Genomic DNA, 21,733 nt, shown 5'->3' with positions numbered 1-21,733 from the left:
AGTGGCTTTAGATTGCTTTAGAAAATGGCTACATTCACTATCTTGCTAATAAGATAGCTATAATTTCTTTACATATTTGCAAGACTTACTTTATTAATGTTTTAGAAATACAGGGTACATAACTGATATAAAATGACACTGTTTTGAAGTTGGTGTAGTTACACTTTTTCATAGGAGCTACATGTATCCGAGAATCACATGCTTTGTGAGTCTTTGTACTGTAGTAGAGAATTACATATTCTTACATTGTCTTAATTTAACTACGGGATACTTGGCGCTTGTCTAAAGCAACATCCCCAAAAATGGATCACTTGTCAAAATGATACACACAATATCATCCTCTTCAGGCTTTGGAAGAAAAATGCATGCAGTTTGTACTGTTCATGCTTGCTTCTGTTAAGTAGGAAGCCCCCACTTAGAAAGTTGGCACTTCCTTTTTTTTTTTTTTTCTTTTTTGAAGTCTGAGGGGTAAAAAATGCTACCCTCTACAACATTTGGATATAATTTGGTAGCACAAGGGCTTTTCTTCCTGTAACTGAAATATTAGGAAGCTTTTTCAAGGTCATGTGCTGAATGGTTAAATTCACCATGGCATCACTCTTTGTTGGAAGGCTTTGTGATATGAGGGAAACTTGATAAAGTCTCTTAGTGGTAAAAAGTATTTGATTTATTCATGAACTTTACCAACACACTTCTCTGAATGCTTTATTCTATTAAAAAAAAAAAAATCGCCCTATTACAAAAAGTCCCCAAAACACCAATTATAGACATCTTTTAAGGCTTGTTCTGGCTCTCTCTAGTGAAACAATCTTCATCCCCTTGATATGGTAGTTATATTCCCATTAGAAGAGGGGGGGGTTGTGTTTGGTTTTTTGTTTTTGGGGTGGGTTTTTTGGACAGTAATAATGAAATTCAGGGGGGTTGGTCAAATAGCGCGTGATTTCCTGACAAGATGTGCTGGTGATACCAAAAATTCATAGAATGTTTTTGTGTAAAGGTGCTTTCTATGTAATCCTTGGGGTAGCTAGAATTAATAACAACTTGATGAGATAAAAAGTTCTCTAATGATCCCCTCCTATTAAAGTATAAAATTAATTGCATGCTTGTTTGGGAAGGGGCTTCAGGACAGGCAATTACTAAACAAAATAATCAAGTCTTCATACTCATTGTGCCTTACCCATGTCACACACAGTGAGTATTTTATTAGTAGTAATGATGTTCTTTACGGAAGATCATTCAAGAATGGACAGTGCCATTATGCTAGACGCTGTAACTGGGAAAGCAGACAGGTGCTGCCCTGAGCAGCTTCTAGTCAAATAGCCGAAGCCTGGGAGGAATAAAAGTCAATCCCAATAAATAATATGGTGTCGGTTAACTTATAGCACTACTATCTTGCTTAAATTGTGTTTTTACTGCATTTGTCAGTATGTTGCACTACTAACATGGTAAAATAATACACACAAACACACACATAGAATCCATCCATACTCCAGGGAAACCATTAAAATCTCTATGTCCTCATTTCAGGGTGTTCCATAGATAAGATTCCTGATATTCAGCTGTAGCTTTATCTAAGTAAATAAATCGTAAAAGCAAGTTTTTACTGACTTTGCTGATTGCATTAAGACATTGCATCATTTTCATTGCAACCGTACAAGACTTCTTGTATTGTTCCCGGTTCTTTTCACAACAAGTGGGATTTTTCTGGAGAAAAACATAGAATCAGATTATTCCACTTTCATTACATCAGGTTGTGTTAGGGTTTTTTTTGGTCAAAATGCTAGATATAACTTGAATCTTAATGCTGAGTGGAAGTATTTTAACGTTTCCTACCATTATGTATTACTAATCCAGTTACCTACTTCTTAATTATTAGTCCTAGAGTTGCTCATATTCATTCTTAAATTTAGCTGTGGTCAAAAAAGACCCAGTCCTGTTGGGATTGGAATCAAATGAGATCTTGCTTTTCAATTCAATGGCAGCAGAATCAAGCCTTCACTTTTTGTCATTCTCCACTGTTACTGCCTTTTTTTATTCATGGCTCTTGTTTCTTCATGACTTCAGTTCTTAAGGAAATTTATGGAACAGCGGTCCTGATACCAAGACCTATGGCACTCCCCCCTATTAATCTTATCCTGTAATAAGAATCGGCTGTTTATTTCTTCCTTTTGTTTTATGTCTCAACCATTTTTTTTTTATTCTGTCGGGACTTTGCTTCTCACCCATGGTTACCAAGTTGCCTTAATAGCCTCTTGTGATTAACAAAATGCCACATCTATAAATCTTTCTGTCTCAATTCATCCACTGTTTCAGTAGATCTGACCTTGAGAAGTTGTACTTGAGCTTTGAGGGCCTCCAGATATTTAACTTCTCTCATGTACAAAATGTGGCCATATCCCAGGCAGCTGTGTATTTGTAGACAGTGGAACAAAGCAGTATCCTCTCCTAAAAACCAGGACGCTGCTGAGCTCCTACCTTCCTTGCTTTCTTCTGACTTTACCTACTTCCAGTCTGGTGGTGTTTTATTCCTTAAAAAAGACTGAAGGCTGTACAAATGTTGTTTAAAGGGTACTAGTAAATGCATCTGGGGCAAAATGCTGGGCCAATTTTTGCTTATATCAGAGTGTACACAGTACAGAGATAATTTTTTTTTCTGGGGGAAATTGCTGCTTTGTGTTTGCTCTCTTTGTATACCTACAAATCTATGAGGTCAGCTTTTTATATTTTTGCTGGGGATTTTACCTTATTTATATTTTGACGGAAAAACTATGATTTAACAGCAGAAAGACAGCTTCCTTTCTCATGCTGGATTCTTTTTGGTAATCACCCTGTTGCTGATGTGATACAGGTGAATTTTAAAAGTCCGTTACTAAGTCTAAGTAATAAAAAAACAAATTTAGGTTTCTGTCATGGTTTAATAATTAAAGCCTTTATCAGTATAAGCAGAGGCACTTATGTGTATGCTTTTAAATTTCCTGTTGCCATTAATAATTTTAAATGTTACAAGCTTAATTGCCCACTAGATGAACAAATTATTTGTAACCAGTTTGAAATGAACGGAGAAGCAAGCTCCAGTGTATTTAACTTTTGTCTTTCACCATGTTTCTGTAATGTAGAAAAATGATACCAAACTTTGTGGGGAAAAAAAGAAAGCTGACTTTTACCTTTCAAACTTCATGTAGCAGATTTTACTCATCATACCTTTTTTCTTTGCCAGAGCTCCCTAGCATAGGTTTGGCAGCATTAAACGGTGATGTCACATGCTGCTGTAACGTAAATTGCAGTAATTCCTCATGCCTCCAAATGGGGAGGAGGGAAGTACTGATTCCTAAACTTTCTTCAGTTCTTCTAATATTTATGCCAAGTACCTCCAGCACAGAGAGTGATACAAAATCCTTGTTCCGGGGGGAGAGAAAGGGGGAAGACATCTTTGTGGCTTTACATCAGTTTCATAACTGTAAGGTCTGTTCCCCAGGCTTAACGCCTGAATGGAAGTGCTTTGCATTCTAATACATACTATTCTAAGGTTGAATGTGCAGTGTGAGAGGAGGGGCTACAAGAAATGTTGTTTGTCTTGGAAACCTTGAGAAAATACATTTTAAATACATAGATGATATGGGAAAAAAAAAAAGCAGTTGATGGGAAACATTCTTTATTGTTCAGTTTTAGTTTGCCCTACAGATAGCTGGGTTGCTGCTGTCTTTCGAATTCATGAATGCAATTACTTAGCAGCGGGGCACTGCAAGTCTCAGACCTTGCAGTGTCATGTGATATTGCAGGAGTAGGATCTTGTCATGATTCACGATTGCACTTATTCTACGAGTAGTCTGGTAGGTATAAAGGGCACTGTTACAATGTCAAAAATTAGCTGTCAGCTTAAATGTCATCTTGAATTAGGATCTTACAATGATGAGTTATTGTACATACATTCTCATCTTGTAAGCTACAAGTCACTATAAATTGCAGTTCTCTTTATAGTTTTTTTCTATAATATTATCTTTACAATATTCTAAGCGTTTTTGAATTATTGGTCTCTTGGTCAGTCACACTTTTTAAAGTTGTTGTCCCTCTACTTAATTGTATATTGATTATGCTTAATCACAAAGTATTTACATAACTTATTTTTCATTCAAACTTTCACAGCAGGAATGATTATGATAGTGTCCTACTTCAGTACAGAGTATGGGCTTTATTTTTTTTTTCTTTTGATCGTTCGTTTTTGTGGAAGTTGTTTGGAGGAGGAAAAAATTGCCACAGGTCTGGCTCATTTATTGTGAACTATTTCCAAATGCCTAATGTTGTTAATTAATGTAATCTTTATCAGATAGAGTAGTTTAAGGAGATGTATTAGAGGAGGAAAATAAAATTAATATTTTTATTCAATCTATTTGCTGTACATAGTACATAACTAATAAGGATATGAAGTTAAAAGTTCTATCAAGGTATAACAAGTACTGGAAGTAATTTCAATTGTGTTAACAAAGGGAATAGAATGAAAATCATTTAAAACTGGTTCACACCAGCAATTCTTCGTGCACTATTAACTGCTAAGATCTAGTCACAAAACATTATTCTGAGGAGAAAAGGTTTAGTGAACCCTAGAAATTGGATTTGATTTATGCCAGAAAATCTGCCTTTTCACTGCTTGAGATTTCTATGGAAGGAAGCCACAGTCTTTTACCAAATGGTTTCTAAGGTAACATCTTATAGCAGAGCATCTGAAACCAATTTGGTTGTTAATGAGAAATAGTTCTCACGGCGGTGGGAAAGTGTGGAGTGAAAGAAAAGGCTTCAAGGTTTGGCAGTCTGTCTGTAAAGGCATTTAAATAAATGTGTGCTGCTGCTCTGCTTATGAAATTGGTACATGGATTACACATTCATAATTGCCTTTCAAATGTATAGGTCACTTTCCAGAGTTGTCCTTCCCTATAAATTTAATTGAGAAGTTCTGCATGATAAAAATATTTGTATAGAACAGCTGAATAATTTAAATAGCTGGCACTTTCCAGTGGAAATCTCTTTACTCCTACAGAAAAAATATTTGCATTTTTTGGGTGATAGTGTATTTTTACTGCCAGAAATATATTAGTGAATTGGTGCCATATCAGAGCCATAGCATCCCACTGATGATAGATGCTACTTGCAGACTTTCTGGGCTTGTTGTGAGACACATTCTGAGAAGTTGCTTTTATACTTCCTTTTCTAAAGTTCTGACTAGATAAATGGTAGGTCAGTGATCAGAGATGTATGGTCATTTTACAGTAGATGATCTGAATATCCTTTACAGTCAGAGCCTCTTTGGGATGGAGGGAATAGAGTGCTTCTGTCAACAATGGCTCATTGCCATTTCTTCCTTCCTCTCAGGAAGAGAGAAAACTAGCAAGTCTGGCTTCCCTTTCCCTGGATACATAATAAACATGTAATGGCTCTCTCCTGCCCTTCTGCATTGTGGCAAGGCTGTATTCCTGCATTCTGTTCCTTGGTGCCAGTGTAGAGTTGCCTGAGTAGAATTGCAGAATTTAAAATCATGCTTGCCTGCTTTTCTTCCTCATGTTATTGAATTCTATGAGCTTATTCTGAGTCACACAGGAGAAAAGCAGTCCCAGAGTGACCCCTTTGCACTAAGCAATGGATCATATTTAGCAAAAAATAAGGAGAAACATTACCAAAGTAAAACTTACATATATAAAAAGTAATATCCATAATTCAGATAGCTTTTTACAGAGGCAAGAGCAACTTCATGGTGTAATCTCTAGACTTCACATAGGCCAGGTCTATTAACAACGTTTCATTAGCATGGTGATATTATTTAGGAACATGAAAATACCACATCCATACAGTACAGCTGTAATGCCATAAAATGTGTGTAAATGCAGCGAAGACCTCTATCAGGAATTCTCTGAATCTTCTTATACCAGTACGTTGTTACAGTATGGAAGTACCTGCCCTACTGCGGTGCTGGCGGGGTGGTCCTCACTGTCCTTTGAGGTTTGCAGAAGCAAATTCAGGCCCATACTTCAGCTATTCTAGCTCATGCTGCACCATGTTTGTACACAACAACCTCTGTCAGCACCTGTTTATTGGAGTTACAGCACTGCATTGGCATTTTGGGGTTGTAGCCTCACAAAATGCAATTATTCCTGCAACTTTTATATGGCTTTGATGGCCTTAAACGACTGAGTTTTAGATAAACCTGTGTGCTGCTTTAGTTCTGACCAAAGCATTGGTTATATAATACAAGTCCGCTCAGTGTCTTTCTGTTATCATTGACATTGTCCTACCAGTTCTTCTAGAAGCCCATCATCTCTATGGGTTCCATTCCTGCAAGGGCAGCTGCTGCATTATGTATACATTAGATGCCACTCTTGGACTCTGAGTAAAATGTCCAAGTTATTTTGTAAAAGTGATTATGATTAAATTTGGATCCCATAACTTGAAATACTCTGTAGTTGCTTTATGAAAATTATCGAGTATAATAGCTTCATAATGAGCTTGACTTTGATTTCACTTGCTGCAGAGGAAAGCCCTACACCCTACAAAAGAAGAGAGGATGCTATGAATACTTTGTCCTGTGATGCTAAATATGATTTTCAGAGTAACTGACCCTGTTAAGTAAAAACTATGCCAAAATATAGCAGTAGTATATACTACTATATAAATATACCCAAGTATAGCACTTGGGTTCTAGTGCTGTGGGTATAGAAAGTTAGTGTGACATTATCTGGTTGTCTGAGAGCAACTCTAGGGATGGTGTTGGGGAACATAATGGAAAGAAAGGCTTCAAGAGACAAGTTCATGGAGAAGGTCTTTCTGATCATTTCGTTGGCTTGAACACAACTGTGACTTTTTTATTTTAATAAAAACACTGAATATACCAAATTATTTAACTGCTACTGCTAGAGGGGGAACTTTTCTTGCCCAATCCCTTGCTTGAAATTTAGTGTTTTTTCCCCTCTGGGGAGTTATTCAGGTTCATGAATAATTCTAAAACTATACACTTTTTTGGCCATTTAACAATCTGAATCAGCTTGTCAGAGGATCATATGAATACAGGAGGAGGAGGAGGTAAGACAGTAAGCAAGGACAGCAAGTAAGGATTGTCTGTCCTTGAGCCATTCCATAGAAGAGGCATGTGGTTTTGTGAATGGATTAGCAATAAACCTTGAAATGTGTTATATGTTCATTTGCTCTATGTATAGGCAACATTTTATGTTTTATCATCAAATGTGCTCATAAGGTAATTAGTGAAACCAAACTATATTGACACCAAAAACTTGAATATATTCATAAGATGCATTATGTGGCCCTAATGTTGATGTAATGTTGAAATAATAGAAATAAAACTAATAGAACAAGGTACTTCAAGCCTATTATGGTATACAATACCATATACACACAGTGAGTATGTAAACATTGATAAAAGGATGTTTGAGCTTTTGCTTTTGAGAGTTCTTTTCTCAAGTGATTACTTGGAGATAAAAAATCAGCAAAGGAATGGGCATTTTTGTAGGTGTTTTGTTTGTCAACTGTTTTAATTTAGTACGGAGTACTGATGTCAGAAGATCATTAATCTCTGATATGATTTCTAAATATCCTGGCTGCGGTTTCACTAACAGGAACTCTTCTAATGTAAGTGATTCCATTGATTTCAAGTAGCCAAAGTTATTCATGTCGCAGAACATTTTTATATATTCAGATAAATAATACTTTCACATTTCACAAAGAACATGAAGACACACTCTTCCACAAAGGGAGGGAGAAAGCAGGGAGAGAAAGTAGGTCCTCATTCTCTCTCTCTTGAAAAACTGTTGGTGCTTTGGATCTCTATCTGTAGTTCTACAGCTTCCGTGAAGGAGAACAGAAAGTTTAATGAGGCTGAGAGTCAGCTGAGATGGTGCATAAAACTGGGAGAGGGGGGGTAGCATTCCGGTTTGTTGTTTTACATTTTGGTGGGGGTGGTTGGGGGGGGGGGGGGGGGGGGAGGAGGTTGTTGATTTTTGTCTTTGGGGGGGGGGGTTGCTGATTGGGCTTCCCCCCCCTCTCCTGTAGCAACTGTATTGTGAACAGGATTCTGCCTTCCGAATAATCTTTGGAACTTTTTATGGATTGGCAGAGCACGTTTCTCATCCCAGTTTTGATAGCAGCGTTCTTTAGGATATCAAGAAAGTGATGAGTAATCATGAAAAAATAACAACGTAACTAAGCCTAGTTTTCAATGGATTTGTGTCCTTTGACCTATTCATATTTCCACTGCAGTATCCTTGTCCCTCCCAACCTCCAATTTTTCACAAAATCTGTAGGAATGTAATTATCTTAGGCGTTTTCAGATCTGTCAAATTTGGGTTAGTTCAGTCACTGAGAAAACAGTGCCATTCCCCTAGGAAAAGAAGTTAAAATACTAGCTAAAAAATAGGGACCTTTTCCAGACTTATTTATATTTGACTTCATTTATTAAAAGGAATTCCTATTTTTATCACAGAATTCTAGAATAAATGTATTAATTCAATATTTTTAGAAACAGTAAGGGGATGGAATGGGTGCTAGTTCATATTAGTTTCAAATGCAAGATTGGATTTTGTCTTTAGATATACATGTACGGTGTGAATTACATCTCTGTGAACAAAGGATAATCCCAAACATGTAAGAATGTTAATGTGTTCAAATGTTGTGTCTGGATTTAAAATATTAAAGAAATAGAAATTTAAGTCACTCTGCCTTCTTTTGTCACCCTTCTGCATCTATGAATTGTAAGATATTTAATCACATGAGTAAACACAAGAAAACTGTGATTTCTAAAGTCTAGAAGCTGTTATGTTAGTAGCATAATTAACTTAGAAACCTGTTGTTCATTATTAAGTTGGCTTGCAAAGTGGTAATATTAAATAATTGTTAAGCTTTCTTTTTAATTACTATTTAGTGCATCAGGACTGTTGTAGTTCATTTTTAGGCATAGAAATTGAGATAATTCCCTCCAGACCGATCTTGGTCTTTCTTTCCTGTGAAACAAGTGTGCGTGCCATCACTGAATGGGGAACAATAACAAAATTATTCTGAGTTTTCCTTCTTTCCCACTCTCTCCCTTTAACTTCAAAGGGTTAAATTTCAAAAAAAGTTGTTTGTCCTAAATGTTCTTACTGAAATCCATTATGCATGAAAAGAGTCCAAGTCCATTTGCAAGACCTCTAAATGAACTCCATTCATCCTGTGCTTAGAAATGTCCATTCAGCCAGAAACAGACACAATAGTTACAACCTCATTTATTTGGCACCAATACCAGCTTATTAAAAGTGAAGGGATTGTTATGAAAAAGTATAGTAATTTTTCTATGCCAGTTATATAATTCTTCAATAAAATTCCTTTAGGATCTGAATAATGTAATAATTGCATATATATTTTTTGCCCATAGTTGCAATGTAGTAGCATTGCATTCATCTAAAATTCTTAAACATCCATGAAGATTTTGAAATAGCTATTTTGAAAATGTAAGTTGATCTAGCTTGACTTATTTTGGTGTAAAACAAGTTATAGGGACATCTATTTCTAGATGACTTGGAAATTAAGCCAATTATTGATCATAATTAGTGGCTATGGAGAAAAAAAGTTTTAAAGTTTTGTCTTTTAAAACATTAAAACTTTGTTTACATTTGGAAGGTCAAATACTCATGATATGCATGTCAAAATTGTAGGAATATAGTATTATAATTTCATCACTTCAAAATCCACGAAGATAAATCAAGAATTCAATACTCCACATTTTGTAGGTCATAAACATAAAGTGGGGATTGTCGCGTTGTGATCAGTAGAATGTCATGATCCTCAGGTGTACGTGGGTGATATCAGACCATATTATATCTTATTTTAAATGACTTGGAGTGTTTAGCAAGATTACAGAGGTATCATTGGCTTTCCTTGTACGATGAGGAATGAACAAAAATGATAACCATTTAGGAGAACCTGTCTTGCCTTACATGCAAGTAGGACTTTTGTAAGTTCTCATTCTTGCATGCATTGTTACAACGTGTTTGAGAGAGTCATGCAGACTCCTGTGGGCGTTCTCTCTCCAGTTCAGGTATGGGAGGTTCTGAGGATGAGTCTAAGGTAACTGTGTGTTTTCATTTGCTTCTTTTTTCTGACAGTCTGGGTGGCCATGTACATCTGTTAATTTCATAACATGCATATAGTGTTTGATGTAGAAATAAATATTATGTTTGGAGGGAAAGAGGAAGTTAACAGCAGATACAAATTTCACTTTATATTAATCTTCTTTGACCTGGAGTCCTTTATTTAGATTCAGCAGTGGCTGAAGACCCTGTTGCTGTCAGCTGTCACAACTGTACAGGGCCCTTCTGAAGTTAGTGACGTAGCCATTTGCATGCTGACTCTTGTTAATAGCACTAGGGCCTTTAAGTACTAATCATCTTAGAAGGTGGCTTTGGTAGCTGACTGGAACTGACTGAGCATTTCCTCCAACAAACTGTAGAAAATACTGTTTGTGGGAAGTGTGTGAGTGAGGGTGAATGGGTGAGGGGCTCATGGCAGGAAAAACAACTAACAGGAAAGGGTAAGTAGAAACATCATCCTCCTTGCTCTCAACCAGTTCTTTATCTGACAGTCCTCCTGCTGGTTGCTTTTCCTGCTGAGTCTCCTCCTCCTTCCGTCCCCTTGACATGCAAAATACATATCCAGTGAATACCTACACAATGAGAGTTACAGTACTTTGTTACTGAAACTCGCTGTATGCCCATTCTATAACTCTTGTGTAGGATTCCATTGTTTTGGTTACTGCTGAGCTTGATGTTATGTGAATTGCACCTGCGGTATGGCCCAGTCTGGGGTTGTACAATGCAATGATAACTTGAAGCTACCAGGAGTTCAACAGAGTAAAGGTTTCAGGATATGCTTTCTGCAAAGTAAATTGCTTTTAAAGTTGTATTTTATTTATTATTGTTAATATTTTAATCTGTAAATGTTGTGCTCCTATATGAAAATGAAGTGCCATACACTCATTTTCCATAAACTATATGTTTTCTTTTCAGTCTTCAGCCTGACTTCTGAAATAATTTCTTTACAGTTAAATGCTATTGATATTTGATTTTGGTGGAGTTATTTCTGATCGACGTCAACATTCTAGCACTTTATGTATTTTTCCAGCCTAGAGATCTGTCAGTTCCCATTTCTTTGCTATTAGGAAATGAAAATTGAATAAGAAGGTTCTGTGACTATATACAAAAAAAGGAAAACAAAAACCAAAAAGAACTATAAAATGTGTCCCTCATAATTCACTGCTGACAATTCACTTCTGATTTCGTTTGTTTAGGTACTTCTCATCAAGGCGGCTATTCCCATGATGCTGTGGTCCATGCATTACAAAAATGTGGCATTCGTCACATTGACACAGCAAAAAGATATGGCTGTGAATCTCTCCTCCAAAAGGCCATCAAAGAGAGTGATGTGAAGCGAGAGGACCTCTGGATAACTACCAAACTGTGGCATAGTGATTATGGCTATGAAAACACAAAAAAAGCCTGCTTGGAGTCATGTGAAAGACTTGGTGTTGAATATCTTGGTATGAATCTTTACATATAGCTCATTTATTGCGCCTTCCATGTGAATATTTGCAAAGATGAATGAATTCCTGAAAAAAACGCTGTAGTACAGATAGATCATAGAAACCAAATTCTGCCTTTATTTACACATTTGCAGGTTTCTTGTTCTGTTTGTTCTCTAGAAAGTTCACATGCATATAATTGAGAGCACAGAATTTTTCCTTGTTGCAAATGTTTTAAAACGGATCAAGGTATGTTTTGTAAAGGTACATGTCATTGTTAAATTGATTTGAGGAACCACTACATGAGTTTTACATATTTTGCTAAAAACACCTGGAACCTATGAAGCAAAGATTCATAAACTTTACAATAATTCATTGGTAACAGAGTGACAAAAATGCCTAATTTCTTCTGTGGTCTGTTAAATCTCAAGGAATGGGAGTCCTTTCTAAAACTTATTTTGTAGGTCTATTAACTTTTTAAAATTCTGAATAACTGCCTTTGGTTTAGTCTGTCTGATGCAGTATACTTAGGGGAAAATGTTAGAAGTATCTACAAGACTTTAGAAGACTAAATCTAACTAACACTGATTTAGACTTACGCACTTTTAAACTTACCCTGATCATAAACTTCTTCTTGTCAAAGATGTGATATTGTTACTCTCTTATTAGACAGGCAAAGAGCTGCAATAATGATGCCAATTAATTCTTTGCAACAGGTCATAGGAGAGGAGGTACCTGATAAACATGATATTTTTAAAAATGCTTTTGCTGCTTCTTCCCTAGCTGGAACAATGAAAAGAAGGTGGAGGTAGAGGAAGATGAATTTAATAATCTAAAATAATGACACTGGTGGAGTTAGTGTTTATGCTGATCATCAAGGAATAATTAGCCTAACCATCAGACATTATCTGTCAGTGTCCTGAAAACCCTCACTTTGCTTCTCTTTCCTCACCCTGTCCGTCTGTTACCAATAAATAAACTTTAATGAGGAAGTGAACAGCTTTTGTGAAGTACAGATTTCACAGAATTAATGGCATATAATATTAATGGCAGCTGTGTGCTGTAGTCACTGGCTTTTTTGCTTGGGTACTTTGCAAGATGAAGGGGAAAAAAAATCTATATCTGTTAAAGACTGAGATATTTGTATGTGCGTCTTTGGCTCCATTCTTTCTGGAAATGTATCCCTTAACTTCCTGCACAGGTACAGAATAATGCAAAATGAATTAAAGTCTCTTTTTGTCTGTCCCGTGCAAATACAGGTCACTGCAAGGAGACTTTCATAAACAAAGTTTCAAGCCCTAACTTTCTGCTCTAAATTAAGAAATAACGTGTTTCCTCCTCTCTGCTTTCTGCTTGTTATGTCTTGTGTTTGCTTTCTTTTTTCTTCTGCTTGCTATGACACTGGTGCTGAATGTCGATGAGAGGAAAACTTGACTGACTTTCAGGAAATTATTTTTGGTGATTCCTTTCAGTACAGTAATTTGCTTTTATTTTCTCAGGTAGTAGACTGATTAAAGTAGGTGCTCACACAAATACTCATTTTTTATATTGCTGCTAAGCAGAAATACATGAAACAAGGAAAAAATATCTGAGAGCAAGAAATGCCCAAATACTGTCACCATGTGAGTGAATCCTTGGACTGGCATAAACAGAACTTCAGTTTGTCGGATATGTTCAGCTCTGAGATTTCTTTTGCTCATATTACTAGGACAAATTAAGGAGTATTACAACTGCCTGTGCAATTTGCCTCCATACTAGATTTCTTCCTTTTTTTTTTTTTTTTTAAAAATACCCTTACCCATCTTCCCTCCTTCCTCACCTATTTCCACTGATGTGGAGATGTCTGAAAAATTTATAAAGCTCTTCCTGAACCACCAGTTAGTCTGACATAGTGACCTAAATCAATGCTGGCTTCAGCTTGCTTTAACTTGATTATTTGTAAAGTGTGATGGCTTAGGAAATACTTCACATGCAATTCACTGATCTGTCAGTGAGGGTGGTAACCTCCACAAGAAGGATGGGATGGCGTGTGGAGTAACAGTTTTGGCTGCCTGAGTTTAATCTCTGTTGGATCAACTCCACAGACTATTTTTGTTAAACACAGTATTATCTGCACTTGTGTGAAAGAGGTAAGGCTGAGTTCTATGTTTAGTGCTATATATGCTGGTGAAGTAGACCCTTAGAGGAGGTACAATACGTGGTGTGTTTCATGGGCTTCATAGAAAGCATCATGCTTTAGGGACTCCTGTACCTCCTGTCTGAAAGCACTCAGCTGGAAGGTGCTATTGGAAGGATTTTCAAGCAAAAAGTGGCAATATCTTGAAACATGAACTTTTCAAGTGTTTCAAGAATGCTTAGAGTAAGGGCTTTTTGTTGGAAATTGAGGCTTATCACAAGTCTAACAAAAGTAATGGAATGCTTCTGGAATGCAGAAGATTGGTTTGAAAATATGGTTATAAGCTTGTAGAACTAAGCTTAGATATCCTAGCTCTGTTTTCATTCATACCTGCATTTTGTGTCCCTTTTCTGTTGGCCAGCCTGCACCATAGGGAGGACATGAAATCCATGACAAAAAAAATCTGGTAATAAATTACAGAGCAATTTGTGTCCAAGCTTATTTAGGAAAGTAAATTCTTTAGTTACAAGCATGTATTAAAGCTGGCAGTTTTTCTGTGAAATTGGAACGTGAAATGTACCTAAATCGGAATTTCCTGATTTCATTATATGATATTAACCAAATATGTGGGGGTTCGCAGCATTTCCATAAAGATACGTGATTCATATAGAAAATTGAAAGATCCTAAATAATATATCTGTGATGTTAGACCTTTATGTTGGTGGGAAAGTTAGTCATTTGGAAGACTGCAAAAAGAAAAAGCTGTAGGAGCCCTGGCAGCTCAAAGAGCAGCTGAGCTCTTTGTTCCAAGGAAGGTCCTGTTAATTTTCTTGAGGATCCTTATGGGCTACACAGTCCATCCATGCAGACTGAATTAGAGACTTGGGAAATAATCTAACAGGAATTGATAAATCTGTGCATTAGCACTATATAGAATGCCAGCTGCTGAAACAGATGAACTGTGGAAAGCAGTCGCAGCTTTTTAAGAGGAAAAGTGTTCTATTTAAAATACTGTTACGAAACCTTTTCGATAAACACTTTTTGGGCAAATGGTTTTAGGAGAGCAGCGTTCCAGGATTTTTATTTGAATCAGTAGATTATATATCCATGAGAAGCTGGAAATTTGTATTATTTGTGGGCAGTGGTTGTAACAGATATTCTGCTCCTTGCATTTTCTAAATGTGGTCCTCAACTAGCAGTCACAGTAAACCAATATGAAATGGCAGCAAATCTTACAGGTTTGGCAGTAGCAGACTACATTCCTTGGGATTTGAATCAAACCTCCAAAGTAACAACTTCTTGAATGTGATTTGTGGGTTACCGAATTCGTAAACAATTTTATTTTCCTTTTGACTGTTCCGAGCCTGTCACATTCAGGCAAATCTAACCTATCACAAATCTCCAACTGGAGCTGGACAGATGTTGTATCAGCATATTCATTGTAATAGTTTAATCACATGAATTATGATAATACACCCAGTTCAGATTGTGTATTAATTCAGAACACTTTGGACATTGCTTCACATTGATCCTTGTTCCAACAGAATAAAAAACAACAACAACAAAAAAAGATTGGGCAGGAGAGAAAAATACGTCATGTACATCCTAAGTGCAGTGATGATTGAGAAAAGCAGGGAAAATAGAATCGTTGCATTAAGATAACTGTGCAAAACATTGAAAAATACACTTTTGCTTTTAGGTTTGATATGAGCCAGGGCTTGGCCTTCAAAACTAGGTTTGTTTTAGTGAGTTTTGACTTTTTTTTTTTTTTAATATTGTGTTAGAAATTTGAATAGAATTGCAAACTTTTATTTCCATGACAACATGCTGTTGGCTTTTAAATGCGTAAAATGTCCCTGTAATTTTGAGTTAAGAGGAACTGTGTTGATTGTAGATGCTGCAACCACTAAGAAGTGATAAGACACTCTCTATTTTAAATGTCTGTGTGAAAGCAGTTCATGTGTTAATTTTAGTTTTCCTGCAGCACTGTGTTTTGACATTTGAACTTCAGGCCCTCACCAGTGCACCACTACAGCTTGATTGTCTGTAAAGGATGCTTTAAAAAGCTGGTAAATACAAAGTTTGATTGTTCATGTTTGGAGGTTTTTTCTTTTTTCTCAAGTGCATCCTGATACTGTGAATCATTGGGGGTGTTTTGTTTTGAGTTAAATTATTTTTAAATAACATCTCAAAGTATTGATTAATCTATCCCACACTACAAGGCACAACCCCATCATTCTCAACAGATAAAAATGTAGTCTGTTCTTAAAAACCTCCAATGATAGTTACACATTTCTTGATTACTAGAATCTTAAGCTATTTTGATAAATAATTTAAAACTAATTTCTTGCCTCCAAAATGAAAATAAGAGTGTTTGTTCTTGTAATCCCCCAGGAGGGGAAGTATTTTAAGCAAAAGAAAGTGTGTAGGTGTGAATGTGTGTACAAATGAAGATGAAAACGTAGACCTTGGTTTGTGAGGTGCTTACTGTTTTTATTGGCCTACAGGTATTACGGAAAGTTTTCTAACAGATGCAGTAGAAGTAAGCAGATCCTAATTTAAAATGAACTATGCTTAGTTTATTTAAATAGAGTGGCAGCTCCATTGCTCATTGCAAGATACACTGTATTCCTTCTGCTTCTAGCTGTGCTGGGGTGGTATGTGCATGACTGGCAGAAAGACCATTCTACTCCTTATCTCTGAGATAAGGTACCTTTGCCCCACATCTTTTGTGAACACTTCTTGCAGTCAGGAGGACTGTACTTTGTGATCCAGTAGATGCTTTCTAGCCCTAAATGCATGTATTTCTAAGTGTAAAGCAATTTTTATTACAACAAAAAGCCTAAATTAAAATAAACATAATAGGATGATATGGACATCACATACCTGACAACATCACCTTTCTAAAATAAAGGACCAACAGCTAATCATGTTTGCATTGAAGAGGTATCAGACACTAATACAGGGAAGGGTGATGTACTGCGTTTTTTAAATGTCCAAGGCCAGAGATCTTTCAGTTATCAAATCTGTTAAAAGTCATTCTTCTGAGAGTACTTCAGCTTCTTGGGCTGAGTACAAGGCATCTTTGTATGTGGAAATCCATGATGTAGCTATTTCTATGACCATTTGCAAACTGTGATGTCTAACTGAATATTCAGGCTTTTGGAAAAGTAGCTTTTGGTGAAATTCTGCTGAAGTTAATGATTATTTTTTGTTGGTGCTATATGACATGTTTCTGCATAGTTAAGCAGTTCTTATTAGTCTGATTTGGAGAACATAACAAGCAGCAATTAAAGATATGTAGTTCTTCCATTTTTACATAAGGTAGGCATCAGATACCAGTAACTTACACCTACTTATATATGACATTTGCTTTATCAAGCAAAAATGTTTAAATTAAAACATGGCAGTCTTTATGCAGTAAGTACTGCCAATGGCATATATAATTTTGGATCAAAATGAACACTTGATATTAGCAATTCCTAATGCTAATCCTTGGAATTGCGTCTAATATCAGTCAGTGGAAATTTTAAAGGAGACTTTATTAGCAACGGAATCACAGTAGTTCTGAGTTTTGAACATAACCTTACCAAATGCTTTCATCAATATCGCAATATTAGTTTTCGCTAAATGTCACAGAAATTGGTATTTATTCCAATACCATATATTGGTATTTATTCTTAATAAATACAACTTCTTTTTTCAGAGCAATTAGAGAAGAAGTAATTATTCGCAGATCAGTGATAAACAAGGCTGCATGTGGTTTTTTTACTCTTTTCTAAATTGGGAGTGGATTTTACATATATAAGGGCAAAGAACGAGCAACTTTCTCTGTAAATGTGACATAAATCCAGATGCTGCAAATCATTATATATGAGTGATATTTGCTTGTCTGAGCAATTGTGTTTGAAAGTCTAATGGGTTATTGATATCAGAAAGCTCATGATTTTTGCGATACACCCAAAATAATCTTTTCCTCAATACATCTGTAATGTATCTTACTGTACAAAATTCTGTACTGTTCTAATTAGATTCTTAGTCTAAGCAAAATACTCTCTTTAACAGTGTTGCAATGATGTACCCAAATGGAAACTGGTGTATTATAGTGAATTTCATGTTACCTTTTCCTCTTAAATCAAGGTTGAATTTCTATTTATAGGGGTGGAAAGCTAATATACCAGCCCAGTGGTGTAGTAAACATTAGTGCAGTCCACAAATGTGAATAAAAAAAATTATGGCAGGGGATCTGTGTTTTCACAAAGAGGGGCTGTAAATGAATGGTGTGATGCCTTCGAAGAACAAAAAACTCTGCTCCTTGCGAACAAGTCTATTTTTTAATTTCTTAACTCTATATTTGAACTGCCAAAAAAGGAATATTATAAAGCACAAAGACAATTATGCACATCTCAGTCATGCATTTATTTCCTTTTCCTGTTTTGTGTCAGACTAATATATGCGGCAAAGACCAGCACCTCTTTGACTGGGATGCTTGCAGTTACCTGTTTAATCTGCAGTTAGAATTTAAATAGAAATGTAATTGTTTTCAAAGTATCCCCTCGGTTTCTCTTTCAGAATGTCTAGCAGTGTCTACAAACTTACAAAGGAGTTAGGTCTCATCATTTTTTAAATTTAGGTAATCTGATGTAGAACTCGGAGTCCAATACATGTAAATTTCTCATATTTAATTTATGTTGGAAATGCTTTCTTTTTTCAGTAGAAGGATAGTCTTTCCTTGCATGGAGACAACACAAAAAAAATGCTTTCCTGAGACAGCCAGTTTCAATAGCTGCTTGGATAATTTCATCAGCAGTAAATCTTAATTGTGTTTGAAACTATACTAGCATTTCATAAAATGTAATAAAGCATAATTTTGTTCCCTTAAAATAATATTTTTAAAAATGCTTTAAAAAAATCACAAATGCTGCCACAAAATTTTAGCAAAAAAACTGCATGAAAGAATGTGCTGTAATTTCCAACAGAAATTCATAAATGGAAACATTGTTTAAAAAGGAAAAAGCCAGACTTATAGCACTTCAGCAGTAGACCAGTCTTAGTTCCAGTGACCAAAATCCGTTTGATTTAAATGGGGCTTGTTATGTGTTGAAAGTTTAAGTGCATATGTGACCATGAAATTCTGATTACAGTGACCTAAACCTGTGGCACATGTGCAACTTCTGCTACCTTTAGTTGTTAATGAGATGTCGTAGATTTCGTTTATTAAAACTAAATGGATGTATACAGTAATGATCATGGAGTAGTAATTGTGACTATTTTGATGATAATATGTGAGGGGCCATTACGGAGGGAAAATGCTGTTTCACATGGTTTGATATACATACTTTTTTTGGACACTTTAATGAGTAGTCTGGTTCTGTTTCTTTTTTAGATCTTTATTTAATACACTGGCCTGATGCACATGTTCCAGGTAAAAGCAATCGAGAAGTCCGAGCCGAAACCTGGAGAGCGATGGAGGAGCTTTATGAGAGAGGTGATATAATAATGAAAACCTATCCTGGCAAAAGGAATTAATAGTGCATTTTGGGATTTGGGGAATTCATAGTGAGAGATGTTAAAAAACTTAATTTGAACTGCATGCTCATATTTCAGTGGGATTTGGGTGTGTGAGTTATGTGAATATCTTTGGAAATTGCAGCATTAGGATTTTGGTAAGTTAAATGAGAGCTTTGTGTTGCTTGTAAATAATACGCTGCCGAATTCTGCCCATGAGATTAATGATCGTGTGCATACTTTCTTGAAGAAATCTACAGATTACATTGAAATTTATATGCTACTATAGAACATCTTTGTAATAGCCTCCTCTGTTTTAAGTGTAAATCATGCTAAGTTTTACTTCCTTTAGATTTTTTTTTTTTATTTTATGATGCCATTTTCCAATTTATCATATATTGTGGTACTTCATAGGTCAATTTGTGTTTTAGAAAAGGTCAAGAAAACAAAATGGCTAGATGAGGAACAAATACTCAACTGCAGATTCTTTGGTACTAACTTTTGGAAAAAAAAATTCAAAGGAGGGAGCTATTCTCTCACGTTCTGATAACTGTCAATTTTATTTTTGGTGTGCTGCAAACTTCAGTTTATGTTCATAGCAACAGGAAGAATAGACTGCCCCAATCAAAATTTATCATGTAGATTTAAGAGGAGGATTTTGCTCCTGAAGTATGCAGCAGTATTAGAAATAGTGTCGTAAGAGAAGATCCTGTCATGCAGTTCTTGGGCAATGTGGACCACTCTGTTTACAGCTTCAGAGAAGGTCCACGGACAGGTAGAAGAATTCTTGGATTAAGTAGTCCATCCGCTAACCCTGAGTTACTGAAATAGTGATTGTAGCAGGAGAGTTGTACAAAGGCAATTACAGGCTGCGTGCCACTACCAGTTTTATCAGAGCAATAAACAAACCTGTTCTCTTACACTTCAACCCTTCAGTTACTTTTGGTCTGCCTCTGCAAACACAGAAGTAAATTATCTTTGATACATCTTTTGTTCTTGCTCTTTATATTAAGCATAAAGGAAGTTGCAAAAAGTGTTTTCTGCCATGTAAGGGATTACAACATTCAGTTTTTAAAGAAACACTCACCGACCTCATGTTTCAAAACATCAATGACTTTTAAGTCCAAAGGTGGGTTATTCAACAAGGTACTTCATCTTTCCATTGAGAAGTCTTTTTCTGATGAGTATTTAAGTTAGTGCATGTCACTTGTGCCTAGATATGCCATCCTAATTTGCTGCAAACAGGATGTATTTTCACCTTCTATTATTATTCCTATTCTGTTGCTTTATTCTGCTTTTGCATGTGTGTTTGTGATCTTTCCTGTCTTACACAACTCTTTCTTTCTGTCTTATATCCTCCTAATGGGAAAGAGTGTGAGCTATTCAGTGGTCTTCCAGTAAGACACTGGAAATACTATTGCTGGCCTCATAGGCAGAGGAAAAATTACTTTTATTTTTTGTTCCTATGCGTGATACCTCTTTACAGACATCCCATGTTATATTTATTTTTCCTGCAATTGCATTTCTTCAACAGTTTTTTCAATTTGCATGTTGCTACTCTCAGTCTTTTTCTGAATTTAAACATTCTGTAGACTCATGATTCATTTAGCTGAGCGTAAGTTTTCCAGCTCTGGCTGTCTAAATTACCTCAGTTAGATCATCTACAGGGGAAGGAAAAGTTATTAGCCTGGTTGAATCAAGTGCCTTAGAACATTAACCTCCACATTTTTGCTTTAGGGGATACAGACTTCTGGATGTCCTGACCATAACTATGTGTTACTGAAATGACACGCAGATGTTAACCACTCTGGAGATGGAAATGCAATGATTCCTGAGGAAAATGTTAAATAATTTGTTTGCATGGTTAACCACTAGACTTTCCACTGAAGATTAAACACTTGCTGAATATCTTTATGTGACTTGCTGTGTTAATGTGAGCAACATGTTAGCCTTGGTATGAATTGAATATAGGATTTGGTCAAAATCCTTACTTGAGGGAAAAAAAAATCATCTTCATTTATAGGGGGGAAAAAAAGTAAGTTCTATACTAAACAGGTGAGTTCTTTGTCTTCTCTGAACTTGATATTGGTTCAGGTAGTCATTGGTTCCTGTTTGCAATCCTGTTATTATTTTTTTAGAAAATGTTTATTCTGGAAAAAAAATACCAGTAGAAACTAAAAGCTTCACATTTAAGGATTGACCATTTAAACAAATAATATGCTTCTGCAGTCGATTCACAAAGGAAATATTGAAATTATTCAACTTGCTAGTGGGTTTAGCAACTAGCTGTGTCCACATTGAAGAGTATCTGAAAGTGCAGTGTAGTTCTCTGTAGAAAAAAAATTGGTTTCTGTTATGGGACTGATAATGCATATCTATCTGCAAGAGACTTATGAGATGGTTAAAAGATCTCAATATTGACCTAAGTCTCTGGTCTAGCTGAAGTTAACAAGATTTTCTTTAATCACTTCTCTGTATTCACAGATAGTTTGAGTGCAGATATTTGAAAATCTCATTCTTTCAACTTCAGTTTAAATCTAGGTTAATATTTATTCTGAAAA

The 21,733-nt window shown here is 35.8% G+C and overlaps 1 protein-coding gene across 1 annotated transcript in view; it reads left to right on the top strand.

Annotated features, from left to right (window-relative positions):
* LOC127019087 (uncharacterized oxidoreductase ZK1290.5-like) overlaps positions 1-21,733 on the top strand; it is a 54,112-nt gene that overhangs the window by 5,060 nt on the left and 27,319 nt on the right. The window contains exons 2-3 of the mRNA XM_050901004.1: positions 11,318-11,566; positions 19,051-19,152. Coding sequence (XP_050756961.1) covers positions 11,318-11,566; positions 19,051-19,152 — 351 coding nt within the window. The remainder of the gene's footprint in view (positions 1-11,317; positions 11,567-19,050; positions 19,153-21,733) is intronic.

This window comes from Gymnogyps californianus, chromosome 8 (assembly GCF_018139145.2).
Source record: "Gymnogyps californianus isolate 813 chromosome 8, ASM1813914v2, whole genome shotgun sequence".
Taxonomy (NCBI): domain Eukaryota; kingdom Metazoa; phylum Chordata; class Aves; order Accipitriformes; family Cathartidae; genus Gymnogyps; species Gymnogyps californianus.
This window is presented reverse-complemented; position numbering and strand designations above follow the sequence as displayed.